Source organism: Cetorhinus maximus, chromosome 15, assembly GCF_964194155.1.
Source record: "Cetorhinus maximus chromosome 15, sCetMax3.hap1.1, whole genome shotgun sequence".
Taxonomy (NCBI): Eukaryota; Metazoa; Chordata; class Chondrichthyes; order Lamniformes; family Cetorhinidae; genus Cetorhinus; species Cetorhinus maximus.
Genome location: NC_135893.1, coordinates 19649175 through 19661792, shown reverse-complemented (window position 1 = coordinate 19661792; position 12618 = coordinate 19649175). Strand labels below are relative to the sequence as shown.

Sequence of the window (12618 nt, the reverse complement as noted above, 5' to 3'; positions counted from 1 at the left end):
AGGGTCGCAGTCTAACTCTAATTAAAGTAATTAATAAGTGATGAACTAATGATTATACTGGAAGACTTCCAGACACACTTGCACATGCTTCTGACATCACCCTCACACCTACATGCACTGCATGTGAATGTCTTGCCTTTCAGCCCAAATGTGTACTGACCTCAATGGACAGCCTTTGGCCTAAAGAGAACCAGTTGAGATCAGAGGGGACAGGGACAAGGAGTTTGAAAAAGCAACTTTAGAGACTGTTAAAAAGGAAGATTCCATTGATGACAATGATGACAACTCACTAATCCAGCTGTTCCAGTCCTGAAGGTGCTGACTCTCACTGGGGTTCATCCAGCTCCCCTCCTCTCCTGAAGGTGTTGACACTCACTGGGGTTCAGCTCCCCCTCCTCTCCTGAAGGTGCTGACTCTCACTGGGGTTCAGCTCCCCCCCTCTCCTGAAGGTGTTGACTCTCACTGGGGTTCAGCTCCCCACCTCTCCTGAAGGCCCAAGGAGCTTGGAAGTGGGAAGAGCTGTGGTTAGATGCTGTGTGTAGCTTTTTATATTGCATTATTATCTGCTCCAAATGGGTTTCCTCCCATTGTGATGTGAGCTCACTTACTCATGCATTGTTCTCCATCAGAGCCTTGAATTCAAAGTAGTATTGTTTTTCACACTTATACCCATTGCAATCTTGTCCCAGACCCGTTTTACTTGACCTTAATGAAGTGCAGGCAACGTGCCTTCTGTTTAATTTTAACCAATTTATGTGATGACCCACAATCTGATGGAAAATCATCCAGTTAATAATTTGCATATAATATATCTGTGAGATTCACATTGTGGAGAAAAATAGCCAGAGGTGAAACTATAATAAATTTAACAAACTCTTTTTTTGGCTCATTTCTTTAGTTTCCAAATGAGACGTTTTCCACCAGACCCTTTTCACAATGAACAAACGAAATGGAAAGTGTAACATTGAGATTGATCCAAACCTTTGAAGATACAAGTAGTAATGGACAAGGGGGCCATTAAGGAAGACCTGACAGTCCCTGTTTCCCTCACCTCGCTCCTGAGATGCCTGATATTGGGGACTCAGTCTTGTGACTCCTCTCTTCTCTGTCTCTGATGATTGAATGTCTCCTTGCATCGTAGAGACTAGGCTGGACAATAGTGCTCAAGGCAGGCTTGATGCTGTGGAAGAGCAGTAGGACTGGGGAACTAGAATTTAAAGGCAGCATCTTTATCCCAGGCACATGGAGTTTCCTGAATGCTTATTGATTAACAGCTGACCTTCCTCTCTCTCTCTTGTGTCTCACCAGTGGTACCAAACAGATAAGATCTGTCAGGAGAACAAATACCACAATGAGGATCGTAATCGCTGCTGCTCCTATTGCCCCCCAGGTAAGTATCATCTCTTATACACTATTCACTATTGACCATCCACACATTGTCCTGGCCTGCCACCAACCACCACCTCATCAATGCAACTACAAAGCTTTTTGTGTCAGGTCATTATTCAGCCAGAGTAGAACAAGGAGCACTTAGACCAGTCTCAGTGACCAGGAATACAGAATAAAGCTTCCTCTACACTGTCCCATGAAACACACCCAGGCCAGGTACAGCACGAGTTAGATGCAAGGTAATGTTCCCAATACAGTGTCCCATTGAATACTGCCAGCCTACTTCAGCGTGCATTAGATACAGGGTAAAGATCCTTCTACAATGTTCCATCAAACACTCCCAGGGCAGGTACAGCATGGATTAATTTCAGTGAAACAGAATGTTGAGGGAACAATGAACAAAGACTTTCAACACTATGAAAGGATTTGAGAGGGAAAAGATTGAATGATTGTTCCAGTGGTTGATGAATTGGTAATCAGGACACTGACTGAGATTCTCACATGAAGAGGGAAGTGAAATGAACTTTTCTTTCACATGGAGGGTTAATATAACACAAATGTTTTAACACAAGGGGTTATTGACACAGACAGTGATATTATTTTTAAAAGTTGATAAGTATCTGAAAAGGAAACGATGGGCTGAATCTTACATGCCCCCACGTGTGCGTGTTTCCCATGGGGTGGGTGCTCATCCCATCACCCTCCTGTCCACCCCAGAGTGCACCCCCAAAATACAGGGGGGGGGCTGACAGGCACCAAAATTGGCAGCCCACCCACCATATTCAAATAACCAATTAAGGGTCAATTAGGCCATACTACGCTTGGCGTGGGTAGCATAGCAGGAGGCCTGATTTTTTAAAAACTGAAATGGTTAAGGGGTTGGAATGTGAGGGGTCGCTCTTCGGGAGCTACCCTTTGGCGATCACGAGATGGCCCTCCCCTCTTAGACTGAACCCATCTTCCTACCTGCTCCCTCTCCCCTCCCACTGCCTCTGTCCTTAACACTCCCAAACCCTCCCGGCCCTAGACACTGGACTTAGCTTCTCCAGGGATCCTAGGCTTGGGCTCCACTCTGTGCCATTCACCACCCGTATTATTCAGCCCGATGTGGGAACAGGACAGAAAAACAGGATTAGAGTACAGAACAACAGCCAAGCAGCCAGCACTGGTATGATGGGCCAAATGGCCTCCTTCCATGCTGTAAATTTTGTGATTTTCTGAAGCCTGCATTTTTAGGAGAGGATATAGTGTATTTCAGGATAGTAACTGTGGAACATGGAAGTTCAACCCTCAGTCAACACCTCGCTGCTGCATTTCAGAATTTCGTTTCTCTATTCCCAAGCTCCTTGTTCATTGAAAACCTGTACAGCAATTTCCTGCTGTGACTCAGCTGCATTTGATCTCTGATTCCCCATCCTGCATGACACAGAGATCAACTACCTTTTACACCGAGATAAGACAACCTATTTGGGCCAGACAGCTTTAGACCATAATGAGCAGTTAAGTGGTCAGCAATCAATAATCAATCAATAATTTTCTGCCATCTGAGTGAGAGAAGCTATCATGCCTTTCCTGGAGCTTAGTCTTCAACCCAGTTATCAAAGGCTTTAATCCCAATCTCTTTTGGGGTATATTAGCTGTTTCTGCCAAACACATCCTCCAAACTCCACAACCATATCCATTTTAAACAAAACTACAGAAACATGGCTACTCTCAGTTCCTCCCAACTCTCCTTTCAGTCTGGCTCATGCCTCGTGTTACTGTGCCCCTCAAGGTCTTGTGAACAGGATTGTGTCATTCATGTTCTGTGACCTTGTCACTTACCAGCCCAGACTGTAACTACTCAATATCTGAGGGACAGGAACTGCTTTTGGTAAACTTTATGTTCATCAAGGGGACAGTTCCCAGTGCTGTGAGTGAAACACATTTCATCGCGGCATCCAGTGGCAACTATAGCATGGGTTAGACAGAGTAAAGTTCCCTCCGCCCTGCCCAACCAAACACTCCGAGGGCAGGTAATCATGACTTCGAAACAAGGTAAAGCTCCCTATATTTAGAATGGTCCTGGTTATTTTGCTTCTATCACTTTGCTGAGTAGATTTATTCCAATCGTTAAACCTTCTTGAGCATATATTTTTTTCTGATATTTGTGCTAATTTCCTCTGCCCTAATTTCCATTGTGGCTTCTGCCCAGTTTCTGTCCTGTTTTATATAATACTGTAGATTTCCCTTCTCTGCCCCGTATAATAATCTATGCATCTCAATCAGATACTCCAAATTCTGCAGCCCAGTGTTGTCGCTCTGCCTCTGCTGCGTCCCATTTATATGCTAATTGCTGAATCTTGGAGGTAGTTGCATTGTGGGAGGCTTCTGTGGAGCCAGCGTTCAGCTTTCGGCTTCAGTGTTTCAGTCTGAAGATTGCAGTAAGTGCACTGGAATGGTGCATGCTGTGTTGAAACACTCAATTGTCTTTTTCCCATTTGTTGCACTCGATCTGATTTTTCTTTCTGACTGGGTTGATTTTAATCTGCAATTGTGTAGTGCAGCCTCCTACACATTGCTCACATTATCTCCATCTTACTTTCACTATTATTCTCAAACCAAAACAGTCACAGCAATGAAGCCAGTTTGGTGCGTGCAGCAGTCAGAGCAGGAGTGAGGACAGTACTGTATTACTCGAATATCAGTAACTGGACTACATGCTGTATCGAGGTTCCCAGAAGAAACACTTACGTACCCATTTAAACGAAAAGTGTCCCCTCTTAACCTAGTCCTGCTCATTCAGAACTACATAAAGTGCTGAATAATTTCCTGGAATGCAAGTTGTGACGATAAAATGATACAGCACAGAAGGTCATTCAGCTTATCGTGCTTTTGATCGCTCATTGAAAGAGATATCCTGTTAACTCATTCCCCGCTCTTACCCCATAACCTTAAATGTTTCCCCTTCAAGTATTTTTCTGATTCCCTTTTGAAAGTTATTATTGAGTCTGCTTCCACCACCCTATCAGACTGTGCATTCCAGATCACAACTCACTGCATCAATTTTTGTTTCATCATGTTGCCTCTGGTTCTTTTTTCCAATTACCTTAAATTTGTGTTCTCTGGTTGCTCACCCTTCTGCCACTGGAAACAGAACTATCAAAACCTTTGATTTCAAACCTCTCTATAAACTTTCTCCTTAACCTTCTCTGCTCTAAGGGGAACAACCCCAGTTTGGTCAATCCTCGCTATTTAACTGAAGGCTTTCACCCCTGGTACCATTCTGCACCCTCTTCAATGCTTTGACATCTTTCCTCAAGTATGGTGCCTAGAATTAAACACAATTCTCTAGCTGGGGCCTAATCAGCAATTTATAAAGGTTTAGCATAACTTCCTTGCTTTTGTACTCTATTTCTTTATTTATAAAGCCAAGGATTCATTATACCTTTGACTTGTCCTGCCACCTTCAAAGACTTGTGCATGTAAACCCAAGTCCCTCTGATCCTGCACCCTCTTCAAAATTGTACCATTTACTTTATGGGGCAGAATTTCACCCTCGTCAGGTGGGTGGGCCTAGGAGTGGTTGCGAAGCAGACTGCGTTCGGGCCCCAACGTGGATTTCACGCTGGCTGGTCAATTAATGGGGACGAGAGGAGCGCAGAAGTGTGTGCATGCACATATACAATACGTGTTAGAAATTAGATTGAAAATTTTTTATATTTATAAATCACTGATCGAAATCTCATCCTGCCCATGGATGTGGTTTCGCAAAAAACCCAAAGGCCGTTTGGTCTTTTCAAAAAATTTCATTAGAACTTTAATGGCCTTAATAGGCCTGTTAATTGTCGGCAGGCACACTGCTGACTTCAGAGCGTGCCCGCTGACTGGAATATCGTGCAAGTGTGTGATGACATTGCGCGTCATTTTATTCTTGTGCAGGTCAGGCATGCACCCACCCGACGAGCGCAACATTCTGCCCTATATTGCATCCCCTCATCTTACCAAAATATATCACTTCACACTTTTTTCTGCATTAAATTTCATTTGTGTCTGTCCATTTCACCAGTCTATGTCCTCCAGAAGCCTCCTCAAGTGTTTAATGCGTTGTTTTGTGTCTTCTGCAAACTTTGAAATTATGCCTTCCACAGCCAAGTTCAGGTCATTTAATATATATTGAAAACAGCAGAAGTCCCAACATTGATCCTTGGGAGATAGCAATGTATACTTCACTCTAATCTGGAAAACAAACATTTTGTTAAAGAGTCATACGGACTCGAAACGTTAACTGTGTTCCTCTCCGCAGATGCTGTCAGACCTGCTGAGTTTTTTCAGGTATTTTTATTTTTGTTTTTGCTTTCACCACTACTCTGTTGTCTGACTTTTAGCCAATTTTGTATTGTCTTCTACATGCGCATTCACACACTTTTGCGCTCCTCTCACCCCCATTAATTAGCCAGCCAGCGTGAAATCTATGTCGGGGCCCGATCACGGGCAGCGGTCTGCTTCCTGACCACTCCCAGGCCCACCCACCCGACGAGGGTGAAATTCTGCCCCATAAAGTAAATGGTACAATTTTGAAGAGGGTGCAGGATCAGAGGGACTTGGGTCTACATACACAAGTCTTTGAAGGTGGCAGGACAAGTCAAAGGTATAATGAATCCTTGGCTTTATAATTAAAGAAATAGAGTACAAAAGCAAGGAAGTTATGCTAAACCTTTATAAATTGCTGGTAAGGCCCCAGCTAGAGAATTGTGTCTAATTCTAGGCACCATACTTGAGGAAGGATGTCAAAGCATTGAAGAGGGTACAGGAGTGAAAGCCTTCAGTTAAATAGAGAGGATAGAGAAACTGGGGTTGTTCCCCTTAGAACAGAGAAGGTTAAGGAGAAAATTTATAGAGATGTTTAAAGTCATCTATGTTTTGCTAACATATTTATTTTGTCAAACACTTTTTGAAAGTCTAAATAAGACAACATCAAATACATTACTTTCATCAACCCTATTCCTTGCTTCATTAAAGAACTCAATCAAGTTACTCAAACGAAATTTGCATTTAGCTGGGTTTCATTTATTAATCAATATTTTTCCAAGTGCCAATTAATCTTGGCCCAGATTTAATGTCTCTAAACCTTTCCCCATCACTGATTGGTCTGTCATTACCGGACATATCCCTCTCCTCTCTGAACTGGGGTGGAACATTTTTAATTCTTTGGTCCTCTGGCAGCATTTCCATATCAAAGGATGATTGCAAGGTTGTGGAAAGAGCCTCTGCAATTTCCACCTTTATTTCTCTCAGTAATCTAGGATGCAGCCCATCTGAACCAGGTGAGAGCTAAACTTTTTATAAGTGTCTACTCTTTATTTATTTTTATCCTATTCAATTTCTCTAGTGTCTTCTCTGTTATGATGACATTGGCGTTTAGTGAAGACAGATTCAAAGTACTCATTTAATATCTCTGCCATGTCCTCTGGCTCCACGGGAAGATCTCCTTTTTGGTTCCCCATCAGCCTCTCCCTTCCTTTTGATTATCCTTTTTCTATGCGTTGGTTTCTAAAAGATTTTTAGGTCCCCTTTTTTGTTAGCTGCTCAACTGTTCTTTTTCAATCTCTTTGCCCCTATTATTTCCTTTTTCAGTTCTCCTTTGCAGTTTATGCATTCTGCTTAATTACTTAACAAATTATGAATGTGACCTTTATCATAAGCCTCCTCTTTCTGTTTCATTTTAACCTTTTTTTTGTCATCCAGGATGATCTAGCTTTGGACGTTCTTCCTTTCCCCACGTGGAAATGTGTCTATACTGTATTCAAACCATCTCCTTTTTGAAGGTTTTCTATTGCTCATTTACCTGCTTACCTTTTTGTTTCCAAAGTCACCTGGGCCAAACCCCTTTTCAGCCCACTGAAATTAGCTCTCCTCTAGTTCAATGTTTTCACTCAATGGCACAGCTCATCGCAGTCCTTGCAGGATCATTCACTGTCGCACTTCACCCCTCCCTTTGTACAGAATGCGCTTAGACAAAATTCTGCACTCACCCATACTTCCATCAAACTAGATCAGTGTTAAATGGGCCCGCGCTGTCTCTCCTGTGTTCCCCTTCCTGACACTAACTGTGATCACACACACTTGCTCACATTCACACAAGTATGCACGCTCTGCCTCTATATCTCTGTCTTGCTCATTCCTCCTGAAATTGAAATAGCCTGGCACTGTGGACCATCCTGTACACTACATTAACCAGCTATATAATTAGAGGTCCGAAATCTGCTTCATTAAATGTAAATTCACCCTACATTATGGTTTTGATTTCAGGATTCTATCGAAAAATTGAATGCACATCTAAACATGATACTGTCTGTGAACGTTGTAAAGACAACTCGTACAATGAGGAATGGAGCAATTCATACGACTGCGCCCTTTGTGTGGGAACCTGTCGAAATGGTAAATCTCAACTTCTATTTGTAAATGCATCATAATCAGACTTGGAGAATCAGATCACCAACTGTCAGATCCAAAATAATCTTAATACGGTTTCAGAAATTCCCCACCCTCCCGGAGTGGACCCCAAGATTAGCACCCTACTAACCATTAACCCTCATATACGTCCAATGTAGTAGTGACTATTTATCCCCTGCCTCAGTACTGACCACTTCCTGCCCCATATACCTCTGGAGTAGGTGTCTCTGTTGGGCAGGAGCAGGATCCATCTTTGCTACGATTCCCTCCAAGGTTGAATATCACTTGCATAAATGGCTGCAATCTAGCTCGGGAACACATTCGACAACAAGAAAACTGGACGGGGAGGAGTTGTAACAAATTCTAAACACAGGATCGCACCTGGGGGATGGGTTCCAGTTTGAGCAGCTGCCTCCCGAGACCCCAGGAATTTGATTAATCCAACTTCTGCCTCCTGATATCTTTTTTTAGATCAGCAAGAAGTTCAAAGCTGTTCCCCAACAACGAGACAGATCTGTGAGTGTAAACCAGGAATGTATTGTAAATCTCAGAGTCTCAACTTCTGCAATCACTGTGTTCCTCACAAGAAGTGCAGCGTGGGAGAAGAACTGATCAAAAACGGTACGAAAGAGATTCTCTGAGTCTCAACCTGTGAGGAGAGAATAGAATTACTGAGTAAATCAGGCTGGTAGAGGAGACCGTGAGGTTGGGAGAGGGTAGGGGGCTGGGCAGTGGGTCAGACAGTGATGTCCTGGGACAGGGGGCTGGGTAGTGGGTCAGACAGTGATGTCCTGGGACAGGGAGCTGGGCAGAGGGACAGGGAGTGATGTCCTAATCCTACAGCAACAGGTACTGGCAGTACTAACAGTTCATACCTGAGTATTTAACATGGAACCATCCTTAATCTGAGTGGACTCCAGGAGGTGACTGTGTGCAGAATTAAGCCCCGTAATATTCAAAAAATGTTGAACAGCCTAAAGGCTGAGATTATGCTAAATTCAGGAAGTGTGGGCGATTGGACTCTGCTCTGAAGTCATTCCTGAGGATGGGGTCAGTGCTCTTTATCCTCCGAGGTGGAATGGGTCTGGGGAATCAAGGCCGGTGCAGGGACTTTTGTGTGTTCTTGGGGTGTTCATTGAATGTCCCTTTCAACACAAAGCTCCCATCTGCTTTCCCTGGTGGGCGCAAACCGGATTTGCACAGACTGGGTGGGGCGCAGAATGCAGTAGCCATGGCCAGGAGTTTTTAAACCAGCTGTTGTTTTTCGGTAAATTGTGAATTGAGTTTAATGTGGATTGAGCAGGATTGCGTGGTGATTATCACTTGTCTCTTGCTCACTTTCTTTCCTCTTTATCACCAGGAACCTCCACTACAGACACTGTCTGCGAACCCTGTCCCATGGGTACCTTTTCCGATGTGCCATCCAATTCTGCCAAGTGTCGGCCTCATACCAAGTGAGTGGTAACCCGGGTCCCTCATTGATCAATCCCAGCTACACTAGCCCTCCCACTGCAAGTTGAGCAAGACATGGCTAGTGGTGGTGAGGCTGAGGGGTTCCTAATAGAAATGAAGGGCATGGAGCAGGAGAGGCCTAGGATTCACTCTTGGCTTTGCTTTAGTCCAGGCTGTAGTAGGAGCTACAATTGACCTCAGCATCCCTTTCTTTGACCTGCAAAAAGCATCCAGATGACCGCTCTGGGATCCCTGGAGGAAAGGATTATTGAATGTTGGGTGAGGACAAGATCAGCCCTTCATTGTGAAAAAGTCACTGATTAGATTTACAGTTACACAATGGTCATTTGGATGAGGAATGTAGGAATTGCTTGATGGGGAATAAAACAAGGTCCATTTACTTCACATTTTATCATCCTGGTAATCACAAAATAAACTAATATTGGAATTGTTGACTAATCCTTGAACCTTCATCAATGAGTCTACAGCAAACCCCCTAGTGTAGGAGGGCTTTGGAAACTGTACAACAACTTATATAGATCCTTTAATGTAATAAAACATCCCAAGGTACTTCACAAGAGAATTATAAAACAAAATCATCTGTTTCTCCCAAGCACACTACACTCGTATGTCAAATTACTCACATACTATATCTCAAAATGTTGTTTTCTGAAAGAAATCTCTCCTGTTTGCATGTGAGTAAATAAACACTTGCTTCTTCCATTGTCTCTCCAGAGAGCCATAAATTGACCTCTTGTTCACTAAAATATTGTTTCTGCAGATTAGTCTTGAATTTATCCCTGTTGAAGTGAGCCCATGTCCTTTGGTTCAACTGTCCTGGACAAGGTGAAACAGCTAGTCATGGTGGACATTATTCAGTAACTTTAGAGTCCTAAAAATAGCAAACATATCACCTCTCAACTTCCTCTTTTCCAGTATGAACAGACCCAGTCCCTCCATCTCCTCAATCATTCTAGTTGCTCTCTACTGTACTCTTTCAATAGCTGCAATATCCTTTCTGACCAGAAGCCCCCACAATATTCCAAGATGTATTTATCCCTCAATCAATATTATTAAAACAGTTTAACTGGTCATTTAGCTGCACCAGTTAGCTGCCATATTGGTTAATGTTACAACATTTCAAAAGTATTTGACTGACTGAAATGCTTTGGGATGTTCTGAGGATATGGAAAGTGCTATATAAATGCAAGCTTTTCCCTCTTTCTCAGGAAGAGATTTACAAAATGAAGGGTGGAACACACACCTGTCTGTTGCTGGTTTTTTATGTGGAAGTGTCAGAATGAGCCAGGGACAACCACTTCCCCATTGCCTGTGCCTGCTCCACAACCTTCCCACAAGTCAGTTGGTCACAGAGATGCAGCCTGCTGAGTTTGACCATGTCCATTCCATCAAGAGACCTGCTCAGCATGGCTCATGGCCAGGTTCTGAGTTTTTCAACAGTGACACTGACTCAGAGCTTTGTTCCACTGCTGTGAAGGGAAAGTTCATGTCCCAAAAAATGAGCTTCAGTGGGTCCGGGTACTTTTATACTCTCATTGACTGTGCTTCTGGTCTGTTCTTTCTCCAGCTGCTCCCAGTTAAATAAACATTTAGTGAAAGAAGGTACAGCATCTGAAGATGCTGTCTGCAGCCAAGTGGTCAGAATGAGCACCACAGCAACCAGCATCCTCACCACCTCCGCCCGGCAGCCCATCGAAGACAAGTCGAACCTGACGACATTACCTACAGCAGTCACAACACCCAAAGGAAACAGTGAGTCAAATTGGGATCTCTTTAAATCTGAATGATTTTTTTCCCCATCCCCTTCCTAGTGCAGGGCAGTGAGGCGAATTCCAATGCCCACCACCCACCCCTGTCGTTTTGCTAACAAATGAATGCACGAACATGCAAACTCAGGTGCAGAGAGGGCCTGGGACAAGTCTGAACATCTGAGGCTAAATACAACAGTGAAACATTCCTTCAGAGCCACAGCAACAGGAGAGCAGTCAGCTGGAAACACAGATAAAAATGGCTTGAAATGGAGAATCTGCACAGAACAGTAAATATTCTGAATAAACACCCTCCTTATTCACAAGGGGGGGGCCCTGGGAAACATGCTTCCTCAAACAGAGAGATCCTTAGTAAGGCCAATAATTGTTATGAATCAGATGGAAGTCCAAAATAGGCGACAAGGCTTCAAAAAAAATCCTCAAGGATGGATGGTACTTATCCTGGGATACTGAGAAAGACCAGGGACAAGATTTGTGAGACAGTTGCTGGATCCTGGAAAGAAACTGGCTGTGTGTTATAAGGAATGGTGGCACAAGTTGTGACCTCTTTTTCTCTGTCTCCATCTCTTGCTCGCTCTCTCTCTCTGTCTCTTGCTGTCATGCTCAAGAAAGAGTGAGCAAGCAACCGAGCGAAAGCGAGGTAGATATTTCACTGTTAGAGGTGCTATATAGATGCAGGTTGTTGTCTGTCTTACTCTCTAGACGTGGTCTGATCTGATATCTCTCTTTTGATGTGTTATAGGACAGATGGTCGATATGTTTTTGGCAATTGGATTGCTTCTTGCCTTTCTGCTGATCGTCATCGTCTCTAGTTTGCTTTTCAGACGCAAGGAATATTTCAAAAATTTATTCCTATCCAACAAGACTAAAGGTGAGAACTTTCCAACCCTGTTCATCAGTCAGTATCTTGCTTCCTTTCTCTCACTCCTCCCTTTAACAAGGGATGTCCCTCAACCAGAATTCCTTACTCAGCCTCAATTCCTCTTTTTTTAATGTGTCCCTGGAATCCATTTCCTCAATTTCCTTCACATATTCATTTCACACTCTACTCTTGTCTGAACCTTGCTCAATTTGCCAGATTGATGCTGGATGGTTGGGAGTGGATCCTGCAGTCAGAGCAAGCTCTCTCCCCACCCCTTCACTAACAGAAGACATTTTCTGTCTTTCTTTCAGGCTCCGTGTACATTGTGACCCCTTACTCTATATACTTGGAAGTGGAACCCAGCAATTCTGTCAATCCTGACCAGGAAGATCCCATCATCACGCATCCAGAATCCCATGTCCGCTTTCCACAGCAGGAGTCGGTGAAGTCGCATAATGCAGGAGAATGCCACATATTCCCAGTGGAGGAGGAGGGAAAGCTTTTCCGTGACCCAGTACCTGCAGCTGACTATTGAGAGCCAGAGTGAGCTGAATGGCTGCTGACTGATAAAACAAACAAATAATAGAAACTGATGGTAGACACGGAGAGGTGTCTCCAGGAGTGAATATTGATCTTGCTACTTGGAGTGATCCTGCAGAAGAGTCCAACTTTTCTAGTTGTTCACAGCGT

At 43.6% G+C, this 12618-nt stretch overlaps 1 protein-coding gene across 1 annotated transcript; it reads left to right on the top strand.

The window, feature by feature from the left end:
• Window positions 1–1327: 1327 nt before the first annotated feature.
• Window positions 1328–9244, top strand: LOC144691180 (uncharacterized). The gene is made up of 4 exons (XM_078559245.1): window positions 1328–1390; window positions 7681–7809; window positions 8296–8445; window positions 9185–9244. Exons 1-3 carry the CDS (start codon window positions 1352–1354, stop codon window positions 8434–8436), a joined length of 309 nt encoding a protein of 102 aa, XP_078415371.1. The 5' UTR covers window positions 1328–1351; the 3' UTR covers window positions 8437–8445; window positions 9185–9244.
• Window positions 9245–12618: the final 3374 nt, after the last annotated feature.

Bases quoted from the DNA above. Each gene is read 5' to 3' on its own strand.
- LOC144691180 (XM_078559245.1), top strand. From the start codon at position 1,352: ATGAGGATCGTAATCGCTGCTGCTCCTATTGCCCCCCAG. The intron at 1,391-7,680 runs GTAAGTATCATC...TTTTGATTTCAG, and splicing joins CTGCTCCTATTGCCCCCCAG to GATTCTATCGAAAAATTGAA. The intron at 7,810-8,295 runs GTAAATCTCAAC...ATCTTTTTTTAG, and splicing joins TGTGGGAACCTGTCGAAATG to ATCAGCAAGAAGTTCAAAGC.